General features: G+C 36.8%; 1 protein-coding gene across 3 annotated transcripts in view; it reads right to left on the bottom strand.

Annotated features, from left to right (window-relative positions):
• Positions 1–27787, bottom strand: part of UCHL3 (ubiquitin C-terminal hydrolase L3) — a 48804-nt gene that overhangs the window by 2285 nt on the left and 18732 nt on the right. For 2 of the 3 annotated variants that reach the window (XM_055542667.1, XM_055542668.1), the window contains exons 6-7: positions 8732–8923; positions 3630–3705 (exon numbers count right to left, since the gene is read on the bottom strand). In XM_055542667.1, coding sequence (XP_055398642.1) covers positions 3630–3705; positions 8732–8923 — 268 coding nt within the window. The remainder of the gene's footprint in view (positions 1–3629; positions 3706–8731; positions 8924–27787) is intronic. The other variant, XM_055542669.1, reaches the window with a different exon arrangement.

The raw sequence follows: 27787 nt of genomic DNA, 5'->3' as shown, positions 1-27787 counted from the left end.
ACTTCAATAAAGTATATATATATTTAAAAAAGAATCTAAACAACCGTAACAACAGGGAAAAGTAAGTATGTATTTTGTGATTGCGAGACAGAAGTAGGTAAAGAGTGACAAAGGAAACAGATTCTTATCTTCATTGTGAGAGGCCAAGGAATAACAGATACCCCCCCTCTCCAGCCAGGATGAAATAATGTACTGGACTAGGCTTTCCACTGAAAACAACTAAAGACCTGGACAAAATACCCGAAATGGTTGTTTTATAGACTGGGAAATATGTAACTCAGAACTGTTAGGTAAGCGTAACAGTAATACTAGCTCTCTGCCAGTGCATGAGAGGGAGACCCAAGCAGCCTACAGCCACTTTAATTAGGAGACTAAAGCAAAAGAGGGCAGAGTTTGAGGGGAGCAGAGTTCAAGGAGGCCGAGGCAGTTGGAATCTGCACAATGCCAGGAAGAAGGCAGCTACACACTTGGGAGAGCTCCGGCTATTTGTCTGGGCCAGGCCAGGATCAGGGGGCCAGGTGGGGGCGGGAAGCAGTGTGTCTGGAACGGAGCTTTAGGCTGAGCAGCCAAGAGCTTGTTTATATATCAGGGAAGGCGTAAGTCAGAAAATACATAAAGGACAATGAGAGCTAGATTTCCCCTGTTCAGAAAAGGAAGTCATAAATATGGTAACACTAGCACAAAATGTATAATATTAGCTTAGAATTAGAAATGTAGATGTAAATAAACGCTCTTTAATATAGAGAAACAGATAACTAATTGATTGTGTGTCCATGTATATTCTTATTCACACATGGGTGTCTATTTATATAATACATACAAGTATTTCCTAGCTCTGTCCTCTGAGAAAGCCTAAAAGTGACAGCATCTTAATAACAACGAGCACCCAGATCTTGGTTCTAATCATCATCTTCCAGTAGAAAGAACCAGGGCTCCTTGGAGAAGGCTTAGGCATGGAAAGTAAAAGATGAGCCAGGAAATGCTGTTCTACTAGAAAGTTAGAAAGAGCTCAAAGAATGACAGGGACAAATTAAAAGGACGTATGCCAGGAACTACTTGAAGCCCTAAGGACAAGGACGAGATGATAAAAGAAACATGAATAACTCAGTCCCTTCCATTAGTTAACCTTACAATTAGGTACAGAATGGACATATTAAAGGCTATCACTACCCTCTGTTATATAATGGTCCTGCAGAGATTCACCTGTACCATGTCTATAATCATACAGCCTTATTTTAAAAATTAAAGGTATTCAGAAATAATTTTTTCCTTAAAAACCATATGCTCTTCTCTTAAGCACTACTTTCTATGAACTAACTCAATACTTCTCTTGTTCAACATTCCTTTTAAATTAGGAATTTGCATCAGGGCTACCACCAATTCCCCTTGCAATGAGTCAGTAACTGTCCATCTTAATTTTTCTTGTATTAATATTATCCCTATCCTCTATTACATCTCAAAGATTCCCGCTATTCTTTAGAACTCGGAAATTCTTTTAAACTCATTTAAAGAATGTAATTCCCAAAGGGCTCTAATTCTCTATCAGCCACATTGATCATTCTTCCTGCTAAAGAATACTTGAACCAAACAAGACCTTAGTAGTTCTGCCTTTCTTTTCTGATGTTCTTACTTCAAGCCAATTTTAAGATCCTTTCATGTTGATCTTGGCATGCTACAAAAGAGAACCATTCCTGCACATGTAGCCAACCCTTGATATATGTCTTTCCTTCCACTGCCCTTTAGCCTCTGAGCTCAGAGAGCCAGCTCATCAGTCAAACTGGGTTTTCAGACAATGTATTCCTTCCCACTGAGATAATCACAGATTTTTTTTCTTCTAAGTATCTTTCACTGCTGTTTGTTCTATTATTCAGCCTCCCATTCTGAACGTCACCATTACATTTTTATAATCTCTGGTTATGGGTCATATTTATCACTCCTCTGGCCTTTCCTAAATCTATGAGAATGTGTCTGATCAGTCTCAGCACTCTCTTTAGACCTCCACTTCTACCAGTTATTCTTTTTAAAAAATATATATATATATATTTATCTTTATTATTTCTTTTGGCTGTGCTGGGTCTTCGTTGCTGTGTTTCTCTAGTGGCAAGCAAGGGCTCCTCTCTAGTTGCAGTGCAAAGGTTTCTGTTATTGAAGAGCACAGGCTCTAGGAGAGTAGGACTTCAGTAGTTGCAGCACATGGGCGCAACAGTTGTGGCTTCCGAGCTTAAGAGCACAGGCTCAATAGTTGGGGTGCATGGGCTTAGCTGATCTGCGTCATGTGGTATCTTCCCAGATGAGGAACGGAACCTGTGTCTTCTGTATTGGCAGGTGCATTCTTTACCACTGAGACACCAGGGAAGCCCTACTAGTTATTCTTTAAGAGTGGAAACTAGCTTCTAGCAATCAGACATTTGAAATCCCCAATTCCTATTACATCTTATCTCTATGTAAGTTCCAAAGACTGAATTAAGAAAGCATACCTTCTAAATTGCCCCGCAGGTCTGTTATATACTCCCGTGACAATGACTTCATTTTAGCTTGATTTCCTACTCTAATCACTCTACTACTGCAGATGATCCACAAGGTTGTACACTTCTTTCCTTTCCTTGTCCCTTTTAACAGAGCCCCTTCTTTTAAATAAAGTATATGATTCTGTTGCTGTATTCCAAATACAGAATCCATCTAGATTTTATGGATCACGTTTACACTCACACTCAGAGTCCTCTCTGAACTTTTCTGTCTTTAAATAAGTTAAGGAAAAGGAAAGTGTGAAAGTGTAAAGTTAATATTTAACAGCAAATGAGAAGAGAACTAAAAATCATGGTATCTAGAAACTGAAAAGGACTTCACTCTTTTGTTTTATTTGGTCTTTTTTCTAATCTAAGAAGTTTTCATAGAGGGCTCATAAGTACTGTAAGTATTATGAAAGAATCATAACAAGCTTATTCTCCTTGAATGACCCTATTAAAATTAGAAGAATCTCCGAATAGTCCCTGAAGTAGTCCATTGATAACTATCAATGGACTACTTCAGGGACTATTCGGAGATTCTTTTAAAAGATAAATGCAGGTATAGGCCAATACCAAGTAATTAATCATAGGGACTTTGACACACCCCTGAAGGAACTGTTGCTAAAAAACATAGATTCCTGTAAAGTCTTTTGAAAAATCAGATGTGATAGAAAAGGATGTTACAAAAGCTTAAAAACTAGTGATACTAATTGCTGAATACAAACACTAATCATTATGAATAATAAACTATGTTTTAAAACTAGTTTCAGGATCAAGAAACTAGTTTTAAATGGTCATCCAAGATGTTGCTGATACCAACTCAAAAATTTAGTAAAGAATTCTGAAGTGATTACAGGAGTTTCCTATAATAATTTTTACTTGCCTGTTTTGCAAAGGTGGTTGCAAGCATTCTTGAATTATATTAATAAGTCACTTGAACAACAAAACATTTTTACTTTTTCTAGTAAGAAATCTTAAGTGGAAAACTGTCATTATGCCAACTCAGTGCTGAAAGGTAATCAATTTAAGTGAACACAATAAATATCAACAGTCATGTTTTCATAAATACAGATTTTCCCATTTACTATTTTTCTCCCCAGGATAAATTAAAATAGTTCTTACCTAATTCATAGAGATGCCCATCTACATGAACTAATGCAATAAAATGAAGATCTACTTTTTCATCTATATTTGGTGCCTAGGAGGGGAAAATACATAGTATGTATGTTAGTAGTTAAAACAAATCAATCAACTTACATGTAAACACATATAAATAATATTAAATGATATGAAAAAACAATTATAACAATATGATTGAAGGCTTAGTCTGATATGGTGGACAGAGAGTGAACATGCCTACATTTATAACAAATGTGTTCACCCATCAACAAGAAAAGCACTGACTCAAAGTACATCTCTCTTAATCTCAACTGACCTAAAAACCTAAGGTTCTGTTCACTTTGGAAGCCTCAGCCCTTGCATGATGCCTGCTACACAGTAGACGTACAATGTACATTTGCTAAACGAAATGAATTCATGAGCTAATTTGTCTAATTTTTGAAATTTGAATAAACTTTTTAGAAGTTAAATAGCATAAAATGAGTTAAAGAAACTCTTTTCAAGTTAAATTTGAAGACATCAAGAAAGTGAGTTTTTTCCCTTAATGATTTAACCTTAATAATCTCATTTTTTGAATAATGCAATATAGACTTAGAATATTTTTTATTCATCCTAGATTTCAAAAAGTGTATTCATCCTAGATTCAAAAATCTGACTGGCTTGAAATGTAATATAATCACAGCTAAATGCAAGTACAAATTTTAGAGGTAAAAGTTTTAAAGAGGCAGAAATCAAATTCTATCTCATATCATTTAATATCCAGTAAGTAACACAAAGTATAGCACTGATGCTGAAGCTGAGGCTCTAATACTTTGGCCACCTGATGTGAAGAGTCGACTCATTGGAAACACCCTGATACCTGGAAAGATTGAGGACAGGAGGAGAAGGGGATGAGAAAGGATGAGATGGTTGGATGGTATCACCAACTCAATGGACATGAGTTTGAGCAAACTCTAGGAGACAGTGAAGGACAGGGAAGTCTGGTGTGCTGCACTCCAGAGGGTTGCAGAGAGTCGGACACAATGACTGAACAACAAGGCAAAATTAACTTTCGCTAACTTTGTTAACTCAAATTTTTTCACCCTCAAATAATTATATAATTTTAAGTTTTAAGTAATACAAAGTTTTCAGATACAGAAATTGAAAGGTACAGAATAACCACTGCTAACCTGGATTTACTGGGTGGGTACTTAGTTGTGTCTAACTTTGTGACTCCATGGATTGTAACTTGCCGGGCTCCTCCTCTGTCCATGAGATTTCCCAGGCAAGAACACTGGAGTGCGGTTGCCAATTTCTCCTCCAGGGAATTTTCCAAACCCAGGGATTTAACCCACATCTCCTGTGACTCTTGAATTGACAGGTGGATTCTTTACCACTAAGTCACCTGGTAAGCCACCTTGGATTTACCGGATGCTTCTAAAAATATTTAAGACTTCCCTGGTGGCTCATACGGTAAAGCGTCTGCCTACAGTGCGGAAGACCCAGGTTTGATCCCTGGGTCGGGAAGATCCCCTGAAGAAGGAAATGGCAACCGACTCCAGTACTCTTGGAAGATCCATGGGATTTTCCAGGAGCCTGGTAGGCTGCAGTCCATGGGGTCGCAGAGTCAGATATGACTGAGCGACTTCACTTCACTTCTAAAAATATTTACAGATAGTGACTCATCTAAGCTCACATTATTCTTCAGAGATTCAGTTCCGTTCAGTTGCTCAGTCGTGTCTGACTCTTTGTGACCCCATGAATCACAGCACGCCAGGCCTCCCTGTCCATCACCAACTGCTGGAGTTCACTCAAACTCATGTCCATCAAGTCGGTGATGCCATCCAGCCATCTCATCCTCTGTCGTCCCCTTCTCCTCCTGCCCCCAATCCCTCCCAGCATCAGAGTCTTTTCCAATGAGTCAGCTCTTCGCAGGAGGTGGCCAAAGTACTGGAGTTTCAGCTTTAGCATCATTCCTTCCAAAGAACACCTGGAGATTACTTCCCTCAAATTGCGAATGGGTGCAACACAACATACACTGCTGTGGCAAACTGGCTCTTCTTAAATTTGACTTAGAACTAAAGAATTCCACAGCTGGCAGGAATCACAGTTATGTAGGATTATTGTTGTTCTGATACTAGACTGCTCTTGACCCAGCCCCATCTATGGCAGCCCCGCCAACAACAGGGAACTGCCACTAGGTTTTCAGGTAGTCCATTCCAACTGGACAGTTTTGTTAGAATTATCCCGCCTACTGAGGCAAAAAATGTTTCCCAGTATTTTCCACCATCTTAAAAAAGACTAATCCCTATTGAACATGGTATTTCTCCAAACACTTAGACAGTAATAATGAGTTTCCTTATTTTACTGGTCAGAGAATTGAAATTTTAGTGATCCCTCAAACCTAGTATGCCCATTTTAGCAATGACCAGAGAGAACCCAATTTTTCAAGGCTAAATCTAGGCAATTCTACAAACTATAAATTCAATTCTGTACAAAAACAGTAGAAAGAATTCCTTGTGCAATCAAGCCCCAGGAAAGGGGCTTGATTTACTCCTTTTAAGACACAATTCTCCAATAGGACATCAAGTATTTTAAACCTTTCAGCTATTGTTTTTTAAAATTATCACTTATTTTTACACCATCTCTTATGAATAATATCTCTTATATAATAGCTTCTGTTTTTCACATTTTGTCAGTACATACAACTGTGCTAGAGATAAAAGTAATACAACTGGAATCAGAGACCCAACTATGTACTCAACCCCCCTGAGCACTGGGATTCTTAGCCGTTTTCAGGTTTAAATGAAATTCATGAAAGTACTTTGTTAACTGTTACATGCCATATAAATATTATATATTATTATAATATTAACACTACATAATCACAAATGTAAGAAATCACTAAATCTAAGTGACTGAAAATTGTGAGTCATTGTACCTTTTATCCAAAAGTGCATACTAAAAATCCAAACTGCTAAAGAAGGTATGAAAAGTCTTCAAACCATTACAAAAGATAAGAAATGCTCAAAATTTCTACCCTTTCCACAAAACCTCAGTACCTATTACAAGCCTTTTCCTTTGGTCAGCTTCAATTAACCAGGGTCTGAAATCTATACTTATCCAATTGCTTAAGCAGTACTCCACTAGAAGCAAGAACAATCAGTAAAAAATAAATTCCAGATTTGATAATCTTTGCCTACGCTTTTATATATTATTTTTACAAAGTTTCTTAATTTAGAACACACTTCTTACTACCATGAAGAATCAAAAAGTGATGTGACAAATCAATTAGATAGAAAATTAAATACTAAATAGAAATTTAAAAAACTAAATAGACATTTCAAATTATAAGAAATAGCTTAAATTTAATTTATAATTGTGGCACTAAATATATACTAGATATTGTTCTAAGCACTTTATAAGAACTGACCAATTAATAGTCATATGGACCCTATGAGGTAGGTAATATAGTTACATCCACTGTACTCATTGTCATATAGGCCCTATGAGGTAGGTAATAGTTATATCCACTGTACTCTCAATCGACTCACAGAAGCATTAAGTAACATGCTCTAGGTCACAAAGCTAGTAAGTGACAGAATCTGGTTTCAAGTCCAGGCCATGTGATTCTACAATACACATTCTTAGTCACTAGGCTATGAAAACACTTATGAAGTTACAAAGCAATGATTAATATGGAGCAAACATTAATATTACGTAAAAATATAAAACTGAAAATGTCCATTTTTATGACATGTTCACTTATATTTAGAATATTTTTAAGTACAAAGGAATTTATTCCTATTTAGAATCAATTGTGCCCAAGTAAGAATTTATAAATTAGGGTTTTACTCTGATCATCTGATTCACTTGCATCTCTTCCTACTGTGCCAGTGTATGGCACGGTAGGAAAGAAATCAACATCAGGTGGATACATAAATAAAAATGACAAATGCATGTTTGTGACCCGATGAGGATAATGAAATAGAGAGACACCAGTCTGTTGATGACAGGCTATTTTGGTGACCACACTGGTATCTGATGGAAGATGTTTAAGGAAAAGTGCCAAGACTCCACTTTATAGGAATAGCTCTAAAACAGTAAATAAGCAGAAGGAAAGAATGTTTGACACCAATTTTTAATTTTTTTAAGCATTAAAGTATGTGTAATCAGACTTCCTCTGGCTTCAAAAGTCACAATGATTTCCTCAAGTGTTAAGTTTCTTATAAATGTACGGCATACACCAAATCTTTCAGATGTAGCATTTCTAGGTAGGCTCTGCTCATCACCATTTTCTAAAACATCAGAAAGACACGAGCTATAGTTGCCTAATCCTGCATTTTATTTCAGTTATGAGAATTATTAGAATTCCATCATCAACCTCAACACTTAAGATAATTAGCACAATTACAAGAACAAATGTACTTTTTAGCAGTTTGCTAACATTACCAACTTAAGAAGGAGAAATTGTGAAATTTGTGGGAATTCTATATCAATTCACAAGAAAATCTTCACCTCCTGCTTGAGAAAAGATCTTCAGAAACTGAATAGGCAGGAAAGATTGGATCAAGATTAAACCAAGTACCTGAGCCACCTCAGGGAATAAAATAGTTTAGATGAACACCCTACACCATGAAGGATTAGATTAAGGACAGAGTAAGTAAAAGTAACCCCAGAGCATGACAAAGAGACTAAAGTCATGTTCAGAAACATGAAAATAAAATAAAGTAAGAGATGGCAAAGAACTCAGAAGGCACACAGCATTTGTTGACCTGAGTCAACTAAATGAAACTGGAAAGATGAAGGGTAAGAGAATACATATTCACTTGAACAACTGACCGGAACTTAAACATTATCATGAATGTCGATCAGCACTCATCAAAAGACAGGCAGCATCTTTATGTTGGCAGGATATGGAGTGGAAAGATGGATGTTCACCAAGGCGCTGGTGAAAGTCAAGCTGAACTGCAAAGCATAGAGGTATGCTTGCAATCTTATCAGGGGAGAAAAAGCTCATGGCTGATGAACCAAGAGAAAAGCACTCTGAAGACTGAAGAAATTTAAGGGAAAAAATGGACTACCCCTGTCACTGGAAGAAGAGATGGAAGATTGACTACACTTACAACAGAATGGAGACCCAAAGATGGCAGACGTAAGAAGGGTCGCCAGCGACGAAGACGGAGAGATGGACTGGTAGCCTTTGCAGGGCCTACATGGTTACGTTTGACCCAGGGCAGGGATGCATGGTGACACAATGATGAGGCCTTCGTTCTGCAGTGGCTAGAATGAGGCTGTGATGAGGATGGCGAGGAGGACTACACAATTGAAAAAGAGAACATTTTACTTAGACCACGTCACTGGGAGGTCAGTTATTCTTAAAAGCAACGTATGGTCAGACTTCAATTTATATGGTCTAGTACCTTTTAACCAATCATAATCTAGAAAAGGATCGCAAATGAACATTAGGTAAAGGCATATAAAGTGGAAATACATAACCACGGTATCAGGTTATATTCCACAGCTTATATTCAATGCACATCTAAAATATTTACATATCCTCATTTGTATAGCACAGATTCATGGAATTACTTAAAAGCCACTAATATGGAATTATTACAGCAAATTCTTTTAAAAAAAGAACACACACACACAAAACATGTAACACATACAAAGAATTACATGTAAAAGAAAACTGCATGGTGATAGGCACTGGTAAAAAGATTTTCTTAGAAGGAATAAGTGATTAAAAAAAGCCATTTCAAAATCTGTCAGAAACAGGATGCCATGCATAAATTATCCTCTTATGCTGACAAGTTAAATGGAAACTATCATGGCTTATTAGCCATCTTTTAGTTATGAGGACTTCCCTGGTGGCTCAGATGGTAAAGCATCTGCCTACAATGTGGGAGACCTGGGTTCGATCCCTGGGTTAGGAAGATCCCCTGGAGACGGAAATGGCAACCCACTCCAGTACTCTTGCCTGAAAAATCCCATGGACGGAGGAGCCTGGTAGGCTACAGTCCATGGGGTCGCAAAGAGTTGGACACGACTGAGCAACTTCACTTTAGTATTAGTTAAAATATGCATTGTTTATTTTGTGCCAGGCATCCTTTTAGGCACTTTACATGAATTAATTCATTTAATCTTCCAGTAACCCATGAGATAGTTGTTATAATTATTTTCATTTTACAAAAGAGGAATCAGGACAAAGAGGTGAAGTAACATAACCCAGGTCACACTGCCAGGAAGTAGCAGGGCTGGGATTCAAACACAGGAAATCTGGTTCTAGAATCCAATGATCTTAATCACCAGGGTGTATAGCCTAAGTGGCCAAGAAAAAGATTTTAATACTAATTTATAAGACCAGCTTCCTAGGTGTAATCCTCTTAAAGTTAGATTTTTGGGAAACATCCTACCAAACACTACTGTACCACAAAAGGCAAACCTGACCCAAGAGTTTCCCATGAAATGTACATGCTGAATAGTAACTAACTTATTCATGGTAATCCAAATGACAATTTGACAACTGTCACCTCCAATAAATGATACCAGTACATGAAACTAAGTTTAAAGCAGTATGATAAAGTTATAGTCACTAACAACCATAGTGAGAAGTAAAAAGAATAGTGGTATAAATTCCCTGGTGGCTCAGAGGGTAAAGCATCTGCCTGCAATGTGGGAGACCTGGGTTCGATCCCTGGGTAGGGAAGATCCCCTGGAAAAGGAAAAGACAACCCACTCCAGTACTCTTGCCTGGAAAATCCCATGGACAGAGTAGCCTGGTAGGCTACAGCCCATAGGGTCGCAAAAAGTCGAGTGACTTCACTAGTGATAATGGGTTTCACTAACCAAGACTTATTCTCTTAAGGAAAATGAAGGGATTTTCCCTGAATGATTTCTAAGATTCTTTCAACCCTGAAAATTCTATGATCCTACTTAGCACTTTTGATCTCTGTAAACAATACAACAACTTAAAGCTATCATTGTGATGAGGGTTTTAAACTTGTTTGTGAACACTTTAGCCGCTCATAATAATCAATCAGTTAGAAATACACAAATGAATGCTTTACTTGGCTCTTCATGGGAACAAAGGTGTATATAATAAAGTGTCTGCTCTCACAAACATAGTCTGAGGGCAACACAGAAGGCCCAGACAGGCTGCACACACAATGGGCTGCATTACTAGTATTTACTGAGTGCTTACTGTGGTCGCTCAGACAGAAAAGAATCTGTCTGCAGTGTGGGAGACCCAGGTTCAAGCCCTGGGTCGGGAAGATCCCCTGGAGGAAGGCACAGGAACCTACTCCAGTATTCTTGCCTGGAGAATCCCATGGACAGATTAGCCTGGCAGGCTACGGTCCATGGGGTCGCAAAGAGTTGGACACGACTGAGTGACTAACACTTTCAGTTTCATAGAAATAAAAAAGAGTATACAGGAAACACCTAGATCTACCTATGACATTTTATCCTAATTTCCTTTACCATCTGTACCTACACTCTCTCTTCCTGTCTCTCTACACAGATCTTTTTCTTTCCTGTACCATTTGAGGGTAAGTGACATATATCATGGTCTTTTACCCTGAAATACTTTTATGTAACAGCAGTTATCATCTGCAAAATTTCATATAGATATGAGCTATGTTAGGATGGATATAAGTTCGGTGTCACATTAGACTTTAGTCTAACCTTTCATCCATATTTTAATCACATTAGACTTTAGTCTAACCTTTCATCCATATTTTAATTTTGTCAGTTGATCCATTCATGTCCTTTGCAGCATTTTTCTTCAGGATCTAATCTGGGAGCAGGTACTGAATTTCTCATGTCTTGTTAGTATCCTTTAAGGAGGCAGCTCCAATAGCCTTGATCTTTTATGACGTTTACACACAAATTCTTCCCCCATTTTTTACATAAAAATTCACGCTCTCTGTGAATACAGACATCTATTTCTTCCTTTCCAATCCATACGCCCTTTATTTCCTTTTCTTGCCTTACTGCATTGGCTATAGGACCTCTAGAATAATGAATTTCACTGATTTTCACTTTCAATTATTTCTTCCTTCTGCATGCTTTAGGTTTAAGTTGCTTAAGTTGTTTAAGTTGCTTTTTTTCTTCTTTTTTTTCTCTAACCCCTGCCTTTTCTTTCCTACTATAAGCACGTAATGTTATAAATTTGCTTTAGCCGTAACTTGTAAATTAATATATTTAAATTGTTTTCACTCAAAATATTTTCTAGAAAATAAATTTATGGTTACCAAAGTGGGGAGGGATAAATCAGGATAAATCAGGAGTTTGGAATTGGCAGACACAAACTGTAAAATACTACATATAAATACAGATACTACGTATAAAAAAGAAACAGCAAGATCCTACTGTAGAGCCCAGGGAACTCGATTCAGTATTCTGTAATAAACCATAATGGAAAATAGTTTGAAAAAATATATATGTTTAACCGAACCACTTTGATGTACACAAATTAACACAGCATCATGCTAAGTCTCTTCAGTCGTGTCTGACTCTGTGTGACCCCATAGACGGCAGCCCACCAGGCTCCGCCGTCCCTGGGTTTCTCCAGGCAAGAATACTGGAATGGGTTGCCATTTCTTTCTCCAATGCATGAAAGAGAAAAGTGAAAGTGAAGTCGCTCAGTCGTGTCGACTCTTAGCGACCCCATGGACTGCAGCCTACCAGGCTCCTCTGTCCATGGATTTTCCAGGCAAGAGTACTGGAGTGGGGTGCCATTGCCTTCTCCAACACAGCATCATAAATCAACTAATATTCAACTAAAGTAATATTTTTAATATGTTTTCTATTTTTCTTGGTGACTTCCTCTTTGATCTATGAGCTACTTGGAAATGTGCTGCTTAATTTCTAAATATTTGGAAATTTCCGATACTTTTTATTGCTATTAATCTCTAATTTAACTCCACTGTAGTTAGAAAACATTCTTTGTATAATTTAAATTTTAAAAAAATTTGCCAAGATTTTCTGATCCAGAATATGGTCTATCCATGTGCACTTTTAGTCATCTTTTAGAACAACTTAAAAAACACAATATATTTTATATTTACCTTCACTTGTTCCATTGCTGGTGCTCTCATGTGTGCCTCCAATACGTAGTGCAGGTAAGCTTGTAATGAATTCTCTCAGTTTTTGTTTGTATAAAAGACTTTCTCCTTTATTTTTGAAAATATTTTTGTTTCAAATACTTCTTTTAGAACTTTAAAAATAATTTCATTGGCTTGCATAATTTCTGAAGACAAGTCTGCTGTAATTCTTAACTTTGTTACTTTGTATCTAATATATCTTTTTTCTCTGGCCACAATGAACATTTTCTACTTATCTGTGGTTTCAAGAAGTTTGAATATTATGCATCTCAGGATGTGTGTGTATGTGAGTATTATGTATCTTGGTGTGTGTGTGTGTGTGTGTGTGTGTGTGTGTGTGTGTTTTGGTGGGTAGAGGTATTTATCCTACCTACTGCTCTCTTGAAAATCTTGAAGTTGTGGTTTGATGTGTTTAATTAATTTTTGTAAAATAGTTGACCATTAACATATTTTTCATCTGTTATATGCCCACTCCTCACACCCACCATTCTCTTTTGCTTCTGATTCTACTTATACATATTAGGTCATCTGAAACTGACCCATGGCTTTTGGATAATCTGGGAGGTTTTTTTTTTCCCCCTTGATTTTTTATTTTCATGATTCACTTTGGGTTCAGTTCAGTTTAGTCACTCAGTCCTATACAACTCTTTGCAACCCCATGGACTGCAGCACACCAGGCTTCCCTGTCCCTCACCAAATCCTGGAGTTTACCCAAACTCACATCCATTGAGTCGGTGATGCCATCCAATCATCTCATCCTCTGTCATCCCCTTCTCTTCCTGCCTTCAATCTTTCCCAGCATCAGGGTTTTTTCAAAAGAGTCAGCTCTTTGCATCAGGTGGCCAAACTATTGGAGCTTCAGTTTCAACATCAGTCCTTCCAATGAACACCCAGGACTGATCTTTAGAATGGACTGGTTGGATCTCCTTGCAGTCCAAGGGATTCTCAAGAGTCTTCTCCAACACCACAGTTCAAAAGCATCAATTCTTCGGTGCTCAGCTTTCTTTATAGCAACTCTGAAATCCATACATGACTACTGGAAAAACAATAGCCTTGACTAAACAGACCTTTGTTGGCAAAGTAGTATCTCTGCTTTTTAATATGCTGTCTAGGTTGGTTATAACTTTCCTTCCAAGGAGTAAGAGTCTTTTAATTTCATGGCTGCAATCACCATCTGCAGTGATTTTGGAGCCCAAAAAATAAAGTCTTCTCACTGTTTCCACTGTTTCCCCATCTATTTGCCATGAAGTGATGGGACGGGATGCCATGATCTTAGTTTTCTGAATGTTGAGCTTTAAGCCACCTTTTTTACTCTCTTCTTTCACTTTAGTCAAAAGGTTCTTTAATTCTTCTTCACTTTCTCCTGTAAGAGTGGTGTCATCTGTATATCTGAGCTTATTAATATTTCTCCCAGCAATCTTGATTCCAACTTGTGCTTCTTCCAGCCCAGCGTTTCTCATGATGTACTCTGCATATAAGTTAAATAAGCAGGGTGACAACATACAGCCTTGCCGTACTCCTTTCCCTATTTGATACCAGTCTGTTGTTCCATGTCCACTTCTAACTGTTGCTTCCTGACCTGCATACAGATTTCTTAAGAGGCAGGTCAGGTGGTCTGGTATTCCCATCTCTTTCAGAATTTTCCACAGTTTGTCGTGATCCACACAGTCAAACGCTTTGGCACAGTCAATAAAGCAGAAATTTCACAATTTATTTTCACATTTACTTCACATATTTTCTTCTGCTTTGTTGAGTCTATTGGCAAACCCATTAAAGGCATTCTTTTCTGGTATTGTGCTTTTAATTTCTAGATTTCCACTTGATTCTTTCTTATAGTGTCCAACTCTGTTGATATTCTGTGTTGGTACATATTGTCTACCTTTTCTACCTGAGCCTTTAACATATTAAAATAAACTGCTTCCCAGGTGGCACTAATCATAAAGAATCCACGTGTCAATGCAGCAGACACAAGAGACACAGGTTCGATCCCTGGCTCAGGAAGATCCCTGGAGTAGGAAATGTCAACCCCGTCCAGTATTATTGCCTGGAAAATCCCGTGGACAGAGGAGCTTCACAGGCTACAGTCCATGAGGCTGCAGAGAGTTGGACATGACTGAGTGATTAAGCACACGCAGTAGTCACACTAGTTCATATGTTCATTAGTCAACAATATTAACAGCTAACACTGAGTACTTACCATTGTGTACCAAATGTTCTATATAGATTCTTACAATGATCCCACTAAGGTAGAACTTTCAATCATTTCTATTTAAAGATGAAGATATGTGCTTCCCTGGTGGCTCAATGGTAAATAATCTGCCTGCCAAAGCAAGGGATATGGATTCAATCCCTGACCCAGGAATATCCCCCAAGCCATGGAGCAACTAAACCTGTATACCACAACTACTGAGCCTGTGCTCTAGAGCCTGGGAGCTGCAACTACTGAAGCCTGTGTGCCCCAGAGCCTGGACTCTACAACCAGAGAAGCCACTGCAATGAGAAGGCCGCACACTGCAACTGAAGAGTAGCCCCTGCTCGCTGCAAATAGAGAAAAGTCCATGCTGCAACGAAGACCCAGGACAGCCAAACATAAATAAATAAAGAAAATTATCTTTAAAAAACAAAACCCCAAAAAACTGTTAAGGGGAACTTCCTTGGTGGTCCAGTCTGGGTAAGACTCTGTGCTCCTAATGCAGGGGGCTCGGATTCAATCCCTGGTCAAGGAACTAAATCCCACATTTCGCAGCTAAGAGCCAGTGTTAAACAATGCTTTTTTTTTTTTTTAAAGAAAAACTGTTAAAAAACAATAAAGATAAAGATACTATTTTTTCCCCAAACACGATCAGATTATCTATGGGTAATTTTAGCCCTTTTTGTTCATCATGTTCTCCATATACAAGAGAAAGGAATGAAAGAAAGATAGAATATGTTCAAAAGCACAACCTCCTGAATAAGTTTCATACACGAAAGCTCATGAGTGTATGCATGTATTTCTACTTGGCAAGTATTCTACAGTATCAAATACATTACTATATTATGACTGTCTTACTTGTAACTGCTTTGTGATGCACTTAGGAAAATCTTTTATCTACTATCATATTGCTAGCATACTAAGTATTGTTTTTGTCAGTAAATGACTATGTTCAGATGTTAAGCATGAGAACCAATAATTTTAAATTTTTACTTATGCTTATTTCTATGGCTTAAAGCTATAGGAATACAATATATACAAATTTTCTCCAACTGTACAATTTATAAAGATAATTTAACTCATAATACAGACATAATAGTGTACATCATAAATATTTTCAATTCCAATGAAAAGTTTATAATTCAGAAAGGACTTTCAAGTAATATTATTTTAAGAGATGAAAAGACTTTGATATGAAGAGTGCTATTATGGCATCTTAAACTTCATAGGCTCTCTCTTAGAATTACAAAGATTAAAGACATATTCACCAACTTTTACACTGTAGTATGATCTGCCTCTTGAGAAATTTGTATGCAGGTCAGGAAGCAACAGTTAGAACTGGACATGGAACAACAGACTGGTTCCAAATAGGAAAAGGAGTTCATCAAGGCTGTATATTGTCACCCTGTTTATTTAACTTCTATGCAGAGTACATCATGAGAAACGCTGGACTGGAAGAAACACAAGCTGGAATCAAGATTGCCGGGAGAAGTATCAATAACCTCAGATATGCAGATGACACCACCCTTATGGCAGAAAGTAAAGAGGAACTCAAAAGCCTCTTGATGAAAGTGAAAGTGGAGAGTGAAAAAGTTGGCTTAAAGCTCAACATTCAGAAAACGAAGATCACGGCATCCGGTCCCATCACTTCATGGGAAATAGATGGGGAAACAGTGGAAACAGTGTCAGACTATTTTTCTGGGCTCCAAAATCACTACAGATGGTGACTGCAGCCATGAAATTAAAAGACACTTACTCCTTGGAAGGAAAGTTATGACCAACCTAGATGGCATATTCAAAAGTAGAGACATTACTTTGCCAACAAAGGTTCGTCTAGTTAAGGCTATGGTTTTTCCTGTGGTCATGTACGGATGTGAGAGTTGGACTGTGAAGAAGGCTGAGCGCCAAAGAATTGATGCTTTTGAACTGTGGTGTTGGAGAAGACTCTTGCAAGTCCCTTGGACTGCAAGGAGATCCAGCCAGTCCATTCTGAAGGAGATCAGCTCTGGGATTTCTTTGTAAGGAATGATGCTAAAGCTGAAACTCCAGTACTTTGGCCACCTCATGCGAAGAGTTGACTCATTGGAAAAGACTCTGATGCTGGGAGGGATTGGGGGCAAGAGGAGAAGGGGACGACAGAGGATGAGATGGCTGGATGGTATCACTGACTCGATGGACGTGAGTCTGAGTGAACTCCGGGAGTTGGTGATGGACAGGGAGGCCTGGTGTGCTGCGATTCATGGGGTCACAAAGAGTCAGACACAACTGAGTGACTGATCTGATCTAATCTGATTAGTTACTTAAGCAATTGCATTGACAGCTAAGTCAGCTTTGCTTTCAAAATGAAAATTTAAACTGTGAGTAGAATCTTCAGAATAAATATCCAATTTCCTTTCCATACTAATTGGAAAAGATCAGACACTGACAATTTATTCTTGAGTCTTTCAGAAGATTTTAATCAAGAGCTCACTTTCTGGAGCATCTGAATAAAGAACTCACTTCCTCAGTTTTTCCGCTCTGGTAGAGGAATCCGAAATTGTTAAAAATTATGTACTTCATTAGAATTATTAATAATATCAATATCTGCCAGAACATTAACACTGAACCCATGCCCCCTCTGCTTACTGTGGGGGTTTGCAACAGTACAATGTGACTTCATACATAACACTGCCCATGCAATATAAACCTATCTCTTCATTACAGTTTGGAAAATCCCAGAATAGCCTTTTCAGAAACCCTAGGAATTAAATGCTTTGTTCTTCATAAAGAACTCTGAGTTTAACAAACCATTTCTGCATAAATGAATTAGGTATAGACTTTCAAGATTTTAATTTAACCATTCTGATTATGACTTAAATCCTCTGAGTTTTAAAAAAATTACAGTTAGCTATTTGGATACAGTCCATAAGCATCATGACCGTGTTAGCACTTTTCAGAGGCACAAGGGCTCAGTTGACTTGCCCAAAGCAGGTAAGTACTGACCAAAGGCAGAGGCAGAACCCATGACTCTTGACTCACATTTCAGTGTTTTCATCACATACAAATCCACCCACCTGTCAACTGCCAACTACCTTATTCGTAGAGGCAAACCTATTACTATCTCTATCTGTATTCCCAATCAGTGGCTCAAATCTTTCTATTTTCAAACTTATAGTTCAGTTCAGTGGCTCAGTCATGTCCTACTCTTTGGGACCCCATGGACTGCAGCATGCAAGGCTTCTCTGTCCATCACGAACTGCCAGAGCCTGCTCAAACTCATGTCCATCGAGCCAGTGATGCCATCCAACCATCTCATCCTCTGTCGCCCCCTTCTTCTCCTGCCTTCAATCTTTCCCAGCATCAGGGTCTTTTCAAATGAGTCAGCTCTTCACATCAGGTGGCCAAAGTATTGGAGTTTCAGCTTCAGCATCAGTCCTTCCAATGAATATTCAGGACTGATTTCCTTTAGGATGGACTGGTTGGATCTCCTTGCAGTCCAAGGGACTCTCAAGAGTCTTCTCCAACACCACAGTTCAAAAGCATAAATTCCTCGGAGCTCAGCTTTCTTTATGGTCCAACTCTTACATCCATACATGACTACTGGAAAAAACCATAGCTTTGACAAGATGGACCTTTGTTGGCAAAGTAATGTCTCTGCTTTTTAATATGCTGTCTAGGTTGGTCACAGCTTTTCTTCCAAGGAGCAAGCATCTTTTAATTTCATGGCTGCAGTCACCAACTGCAGTGATTTTGGAACCCAAGAAAATAAAGTCTTCTCGCTGTTTCCACTGTTTCCCCATCTATTTGCCATGAAGTGATGGGACCAGATGCCATGATCTTAGGTTTTTGAATGTTGAGTTTTAAGCCAAACTTTTTCACTCTCCTCTTTCACTTTCATCAAGAGGCTCTTTAGTTCCTCTTCGCTTTCTGCTATTAGGGTGGTGTCATTGTTGTATCTGAGATTACTGATATTTCTCCTGGAATCTTGATTCCAGCTTGTGCTTCATCCAGCCCAACATTTCGCACGATGTACTTTGCATAGAAGTTAAATAAGCAGGGTGACAATATACAGCCTTGACGTACTCCTTTCCCAATTTGGCACCAGTCTGTTGTTCCATGTCCAGTTCTGACCATTGTTTCCTGACCTGCATGTAGATTTCTCAGGAGGCAGATCAGGTGGTCTGGTATTTCCATCTCTTGAAGAATTTTCCATAGTTTGTTGTGGTCCACACAATCAAAGTCTTTGGTGTAGTCAATAAAGCAGAAGTAGAGGTTTTTCTGGAACTCTCTTGCTTTTTCTATGATCCAGTGGATGTTGGCAATTTGATCTCTGGTTCCTCTGCCTTTTCTAAATCCAGGTTGAACATCTGGAAGTTCACAGTTCACATACTGTTAAAGCCTGGCTTAGAGAATTTTTGAGCATTACTTTGCTAGCGTATGAGATGAGTGCAATTGTGCAGTAGTCTGAACATTCTTTGGCATTGCCTTTCTTTGGGGTTGGAACGAAATCCAATCCTTTTCCAGTCCTGTAGCCACTGCTGAGTTTTCCAAATTTGCTGGCATACTGAGTGCAGCACTTTCACAGCATCATCTTTTAGGATTTGAAATAGCTCAACTGGAATTCCATCACCTCCACTAGCTTCATAGTGATATTTCCTAAGGCCCACTTGACTTCACATTCCAGGATGTCTCGCTCTAGGTGAGTGATCACACCGTTGTGGTTATCTGGGTCCTGAAGGTTTTTGTATAGTTGTTCTGTGTATTCTTGCCACCTCTTCTTAACATCTTCTGCTTCTTTGGTCCATATCATTTCTGTCCTTTAATGTGCCTTTATTGTGCCCATTTGTGCATGAAATGTTCCCTGGTATCTCTAATTTTCTTGAAGAGACTTCTAGTCTTTTCCATTCTATTGTTTTCCTCTATTTCCTTGCATTGATCACTGAGGAAGGCTTTCTTATCTCTCTGTGCTATTCTCTGGAAATCTGCATTCAGATGGGTATATCTTTCCTTTTCTCCTTTGCCTTTAGCTTCTCTTCTTTTCTCAACTATTTGTAAGCCCTCCTCAGACAACCATTATGCCTTTTTGCATTTCTTTTCCTTGGAGATGGTCTTGATAACTGCCTCCTGTACAATGTTACGAACCTCTGTCCATAGTTCTTCAGGCACTCTATCTATCAGATCTAATCCCTTAAATCTCTTTGTCACTCCCACTGTGTAATAGTAAGGAATTTGATTTAGGTCATACCTGAATGGTCTAGTGGTTTGCCCTACTTTCTTCAATTTAAGTCTGAATTTTGCAATAAGGAGTTCAAACTTATAATTAGTTCAGAAAAAAAAAAAAAAAACCTGGGTCTTAAAAGGTCAGATTACTTTCCTTTCACAGTTAATGCATATGTCATTTTGTATATGAAAAAAATGAGTCAATTACTCTATAAACTGTTTAATAACCACAAAATTAGAAATGTCATGGAGACTTAAAAAATATTTCAAGCCTTTAATAAAAAGACTTTCTTTTGAGTGTGTGATTTAAAAAGTCAAATTACTTTTCCTTCAGTTAGTATACATGTCTCTGTGAGTATGAAAAATTAAGAGATTACTCTTTAAAGTACTTAATAATAACTAAAGAATTAGAAATGCAATAAATGCTAAGAAGAAATGATATGGACCTTTTAACAAAGGGGGCAGAAGGTCGGACTAATATTAATTCTCTATTAAGGAATCAACTGATAGTTTATCTTAAGTGCTTAAATCTAAATTATTCTAAAATGTTAAAATAAAGTAAGTAGATTTTTGGCTTACACCCAAAATGTTTTCCTATTTAAAAGGGCAACCCGTTATTAAGAAAAATATCATTATAACCATGTAATTTCCTAAATATAAAGGGATCATTGGTTGGTAGACACTTTAATGACTATTTTCCAAAATATACATAACATAATTACCAAAAGACTGGTTGTGTTTTATGCGTAAGTTTTTAGGTTTAACATAGGGAAAAATCTACTACTGACTAAGAGCTAACTTAGCTATAAGGGCAACAAAGAACAAAGTATTCGGCACAATGCCCAACAGTCATTTATAATTCATTACATAGTGGTATTAAATTATTTGCTGTATCAAACCTTGCTTTTAGGACAAACTAAAAATTTTAAAAACTTCACTTTGTTTTTGTTTCTTTGAGCAATTTTGATTCACCAATACATTTTGTTGCCTTAAGAGCATGGGCAGTACTTACAAGCTGTATGAGTTCGGCAAGTTAATAATTTTTTAGTCTTCCAGTCTGTAAAATGGGGCAGTATCTAACTTTCAGAACTGAGAAGATTAGAACAGGATGCACACAGTGCTGAGTATAATGCCCACCACTTAAGATGTATTTAATAAATGGCAACCATGGTTATAAGGAGACAGACATACTTTTAAAAGCAATGAGATTGACGAATACTTGGAAAATTATATGTATGTCAGCAATTTTAATTGCATTCACCCATAAATGACACAAGAATAGTCATGACTGATACTGTAACATCCCAAAGTGATTCCCAGTGTTTCCAGCAACCCTAGGTATCTCATGGTGAAAATCTTTTGGCTGAATACCTACCTACTAAATCACTCTTTTGACTTGTTGATAAAATATGTACTTAATCGTGAAATTAAATTTAAGTTATTTCCAGGATAGGACATGTCCTTTCAAACTTTCAAGACACCACTGAGTCTAAAAAATGGCACATGGAAAGGAAAAAAAATTAGGAACTTCTCTAGGGCTGCCAAATGCCATGAAAATAAGTAAAATTATAAAGGTGGCCATATGTGTATAAGGGTATACACACTTATATAAAACTTTAAAAGTTTAGAATCAAAATTATAAATTAATTCCAAAGGGATTCCTGTAGACTTGAATAAATTTCAGTGTAATATATTGAATCACACTAAATTTGAGGTACAAATTTAAAATAGGATTAACCAGATTCATGCAGAAAATGCAAATTTCCTACAAAGTATCCATGTTCAGTTGGCAAAGAAATCAAAGTGAAACATGGGCTATACACAAAATATGACTACTTGTTCCACGGAAAAGGGCAAATGTCTTCATTTTGCTTATCTAATACATCAAAATACCCACAGATTTCTGGATATTCTTTAGAGATTTGTTTCTCTTACTGGTTCAACAACTGTATTTTCTCACTTCCATTTACAATTCTCCATGTCAGAAATCCCTATCAATATAATTACCTATATATATTACATTAAACTCAAGCTTAGTTAAGCTGACCAGACAAGTCCCAGAAATTCTTTTTTTTTTTTACAATTTGAGAGTAGCTCCAAATAAGACTCTCACTGACTACAAACAAAAACAAATAAATCTCAAAATAACCGTTTGTTTTGCAAAGCTGAGGTTTAAAATCAAACAAACAGAAATACAAACCCATCCTCAAATACAACTTCAACTCTATTTTTATTGTTGAAGATGTTTTTAAATAGAAGAGTTACTTCTAGTCAGGTCTGGAAGAATAAAGTGACCAAGTTCAATATAAGTTCAATACAAGAACTTGTGCTCGATTAATCATGTCCGATTCTTTGCAACCCCATGGACTATAGCTCACCAAGCTCCTCTGTCTATGGAAATTTCTAGGCAAGAATACTGGTGTGGCTTGCCATTTCCTACTCCATTAAAGAACTTAAAGTAATAATAGTAATATATCTCCATTTCCAAAGCCTTGATACTGGAGAAAAAATGATGATGCAGAAAGCATAAAAAAGAAAAACAGACTACTTTAACTCATTTGAACAAAATACTTGATAACCTAAAAGAAAGGGGAAAAAAGTGTAAACAGGACAGAGTAGTAACTACATTCTGACCCTTTTCATAACAAATTTATTTAACCATCGTCTATTTTCAAGTGATATTAGATAAAGAAGAACTGATTACATGTATGGAGGCACAATACCACTGCGTGAAAACAAAAGACCAGAAAAAAGAACCATTTCAATATTTCCCCCGACTATGACTAATTTTAATTTGTACTTCCACCTTCAAATTTAGCTCTCCCACTCAACTCCATACATAATCTAAACTGGCTTCTATTTAGGAATGATGTACCGAAAAAATGATAACAGAAACAGAGAAAAAGGCAAAAGAGTATGAAATTACAAGTTCCAGAGCATTTCTCAATTTTAAGAATGACATAAAGTTGTTCATGTTTGAATGGAATAAAGAAAATAGGATATGGGAAATAAATAGGGGAAAGAGAGATCAGAAAGATCCAATTTCAGATTTCTTGACAAAACTATCCAGCTTAAAATGCATGATACTTTTCATCAGAATTTCATTTACTGTTCCCTTCTGATTCTCCCAAGACAAACAGGTATTTAAATTGTACATTATATAAGAACTCAATTTTTTCCTAATATTTTCAGTTTTTTTCAAAGTCAAGGAAAGAAAATAAATCCCTAAAAAAGGAAAATAAATGTAAACATCTTGAACTCTTTGTAACTCTAACATAATCAAAATAATGAAAAACTATACTTCAGAGTAAAATGAAGTCAGGCAAATAATTCTTAAACATCTAATGCAATTATGTAAAGTTTAAAAATAAAATAAAATTTAAAAAATAAATAAATAAATAAAATAAAATTAAAAAAATTAAAAAAAAAAGAAATAAAACTATAAACCAAAATAAATAAATAAATAAATAAAGTAACATAAAAAAAAAAAAAAACATCTAATGAAGATAAAACTTGACACAGTGTCTCCCTGCATTGCAGACAGTCTGCACCGACTGGGCCAAAAAAGCCAACTACAAACACAGACGCGCACAATTTATCCTAAATTGTGTATACATACACCTAAAATCAGGATTTACCCACTGCTTACCCAATAGTGAAAATAACCTTCTAAGACAACACTAACCAAAATAAATTACATTTACAATTTAATTTCATGGTTGAAATTCAGAAACTTTTAAAACAACTGATCTTCAAATGATCTTAGCAATCAACCATATTATTTCCCTCTATTAAACAAGCCAAAACTTAAAAACAGAATTCAACATGGGCAACAGCTAATTTTGAGACTATCTCCACTGAAATAAGAGATCCTTGAAGACACAAATTGCATCTTACTTATCTCTGTATATATAGTTTCTAGTACCATACTTGGCATAGTAGGTGCTCAAACAAATCATTTGGTCAATCAAATGAAAGAAAGACAGTAATTTCACATTATGTAACAAGAACTTTAAAAACATTCATCCCTTTGATTCAAGGTAATTCTACTTACAAGAAATAACCTTAAACAGAGGACCTAGAATGAATACAACAACAAACAAAGATATTCAGTGAAGTTATATTTTTAGCTTAAAAAATTGAAAATAATCTAAATATCAAAAGTTAAGGAAACTAGAAAGTAAATTATGATTCATTCACATGAGAGTACACTGCCATGAGGAATTATTTATAAAGAGGGTTTTGATGAAATAAGAAAATACTCATGATAAAATATTAAGAAAAAAATTCCACAGAAGTGTTTGACCACAACTGTTTAAAACAAAAAATACCTAAGAAAAGATGTGAAGGAAATAAACACAAATATTAAAAGCATTTTTGCTACATTTTCCGTATTGGCCAGTTTATTTAAATACATAGATAAATCAACTGTGCCATTTTCTATTATTTTTCAATATTACTATATATTTGTATGGAGGTTCCTGGGCAATACAATGAATTTGTTTGTTTGTTTGTTTTGTGAAAAGTTAAACAAACAATAAATTATCAGGAGATGTCTATTCATACCTGGGCTGGCTTCTAAATTAATATGGACAAACCACAAACATTAGAAATTGCTTTACCTATGAAATAAAACTGGAGTTTGAAGGCAAATAAAATACTCTTTTGGATTTTTATTTTCTTTCCTTTACATTTGACTTGCAAGTTATTTCCATTATAGCACTGCTGATATTTCTTCACAATTTAAAAAACACTTTAATCTCATATCCCACTGTTGTTCTTTTATTTTCCCAATCTCAAGTGAAACATGAAAGCAGTAACTTTCAGTATAAGCTAATGAAGCATATATGAGGTGGGGCTACTGTCCAAATTTTTGGATTAGCCAAAGTCTGCTGGACAATCATGATGGGATGGGAAAAACACACACGTAAACAACTACTCTGTGGCTGCATGCTATGGGCTATCTTCTCAAAGGACCACTGTGTTTAGGTGGCTCATCTTTACTGATGTCTCGATTAGTCTATAAATCTCTGCAAGCGATAAGGTTCCTACCTACTCCATTCCCATGAAAATGTTCTGAAACAGAGTATCAATGACGTCGATTGTTATTACATTGCTATTACCAGCTCTTCTTCTACCCACTCCTTTAACATTCAGGTGCCCTAGGGGTTTATTATGGTTCACACTATTCTCCCTTGGTAGAATTCTCACGGTTCTAAACACTTCCAGACAAGATATTGGGTTGGTCAAAAAGTTTGTTCAGGTTCTTCCATAAGCTGTTACAGAAAAACCTGAATGAATTTTTTGGCCAACCCAATACAAGACACCAGGTATCTCCCTGGAGCTTTAGATTCCACATTCAACTTCTACATAGGTGACCTGTTAAATCACTTTAAACTCAATATGCTGAACACGAAACACACCACTTTTGGTGACTCCCCGTTGTTTATAAAATTCAAGCCACCCCTTGATCCGGCTTCACTCTACTGTTCAGCTTCATCCTTTGCCATCCATATTTGTTTTCTGAAAGCCTAGTAAAATAAAATTACTACCCAGTATTTATTGAAGGCCCATTAAATACCAGATACTATTCTAAGTACTTTATATGATTAGTTTATGAATCTGCACAGCAATTCCATAAGGTAGATGCTATTATTTTCATTTTATGTTGAGGAAAGTATCTTGCCTAAGTTATCTACATCCTGTGCTCCTTATTTAATACTGTGCAATTTTTCATAAATGCCTCTATACACCAAGCATTATCCTGGAGATTCAAGGTAAATATGACAAAGATGATCCATATTCTCCTGGGACTCATATTCTAGTAAATATATGGAATAAACAAACAAACAAAAAAGTATTGTAGACTTTAAAATCCCAAGAAGAAAATCAAAAGGATTTTATGACAGGAAATTCACTGAAATGGCCTTATACTTAACAGTAATGAAAGAAAGCCTATCTGAAAAATGACTTTTAAGGTGAGACCTAAAGGATGAGAGGGTGTCAACTATGCAAACAGGAAGGTATATCCAGACAAAGACTGGGCCCTTACAAAGCACAAAAATAGTGTTAGGGACTGAATGGTATTCTCCCGAAATTCATATGCTGAAGCCCTAATCCCGTGATTTTGCTTGGAGACAGGGCTTCTAAAGGAGTGATTAAGGTTAAACGAGGTCATAAGGATGAGACCCTAAGCCTATAGAGCTGGTATCCTTATGAAAAGAGGAAAAGACATTAGAGACTTCTCTCTCCAAGTGCACAAAAAAGAAAAGCCACTTAAGGACGCAGTGAAAAAGTACCATCTGCAAGGCAGAAAGAGAGGCCCCACCAGAAACCAACCTTGATGGCACCCTGACATCGAGTTCCAGGCTACAGAACAGTGAGCAAATACATTTCCGGGACTTCCCTGGTGGTACAGTGGATAAGAATACACCTGCCAACGCAGGGGACAAGATAACAGAGCCACTAAGCCGCAGAGCAACTAAGCCTGAGAGCTGCAACTACTGAAGCCCGTGCGCCTAGATCATGTGCTTCACAACAAGCGAAGCCACAGCTAGCTGCAACTAGCAGCAACGAAGATCCAGTGCAACCAAAAATTTAAAAAATAATAATTAACTAATTTTAAAAAAAGAGAATAAGCCTGCTAAGTCATCCAAGTCTATGGTATTTTGTTATGGCAGTCCAATCAAACAAATACAAATGGGAAAGACAGAGGTGCTGTGTAGGAACTGACAAAAAAAAAAAGTGTACTGGAATATAGAGAGCAATGGAGATAATAAGATGTCAAAGACTCTTACATCCACAGATGGTAGATGAACCAGAAATAAAAGATCATAAAAACTGTCCCTGGTGCAGGAGTTTTAAGCTGGCTGATACTAAAATTCAGAAATGTATGGTATGGGGGGAGTTTTGTTCTCTCAGTGACTGGGAATCACTGACATAAAATGACTAGAATATAATAATCTATATTCTACCTTGGGATGCACAAAAGAACCCCTATGATAAAGAACTGAACTCTTCACAAAATGTTAACAGTGCCCTGTTGAGGAATAGTGGCTAACAGTATGTTCGGTTTTCTTAGGGACTACAGAAGACCAAGATTTAGCCTTTTTTGGTAGTTCTTACACCACTAAGGATAGTTTTGAGTTAATTCTGGAGAATTAATAAATATGTGTTGTGCCTATGCACCAGGAATGGTGTTGGGTACTCTGGAGCATACTCAAAGGAATCCAGCAACAATTCTAGGTCTAAGGGCCAGAGTCAGGCGATATGACACCACATTTCAGAGCATATAAGGCACCACTGGCTTGAAGATGTATCAATTTATGTACCACTAAAGAAGGTAATATCACCAAGTAAATTATGACATCAATGGTAAGATACGCCATAATTTTAGAGCCGCTGAAATATGAGAAAATACACATCTTAAATAAATGAAAAAGAATATGAAAATAGCTAAAATGCAAATAGTAAGAGTCATATTAAAAAGCCCATAGAAGGCAAGAAGTTTCAGTCTGGAGAAAAAGATGTGAACATCATCTAAAAGGAGGTGTTAGAAGTCGTAATTTGGATAAAGGCCAAAAAGAAGGCAAGAAAGGGTACTGTAAAGACAACTTTTAAAGTAAACATGTATTAAAGTATTTAATTGCTTTATTACAAATAATGGTTTTCATATTTTATGA

The sequence above is a fragment of the Bubalus kerabau genome, chromosome 12, assembly GCF_029407905.1.
Source record: "Bubalus kerabau isolate K-KA32 ecotype Philippines breed swamp buffalo chromosome 12, PCC_UOA_SB_1v2, whole genome shotgun sequence".
NCBI classification, from domain to species: Eukaryota; Metazoa; Chordata; class Mammalia; order Artiodactyla; family Bovidae; genus Bubalus; species Bubalus kerabau.
This window is presented reverse-complemented; position numbering and strand designations above follow the sequence as displayed.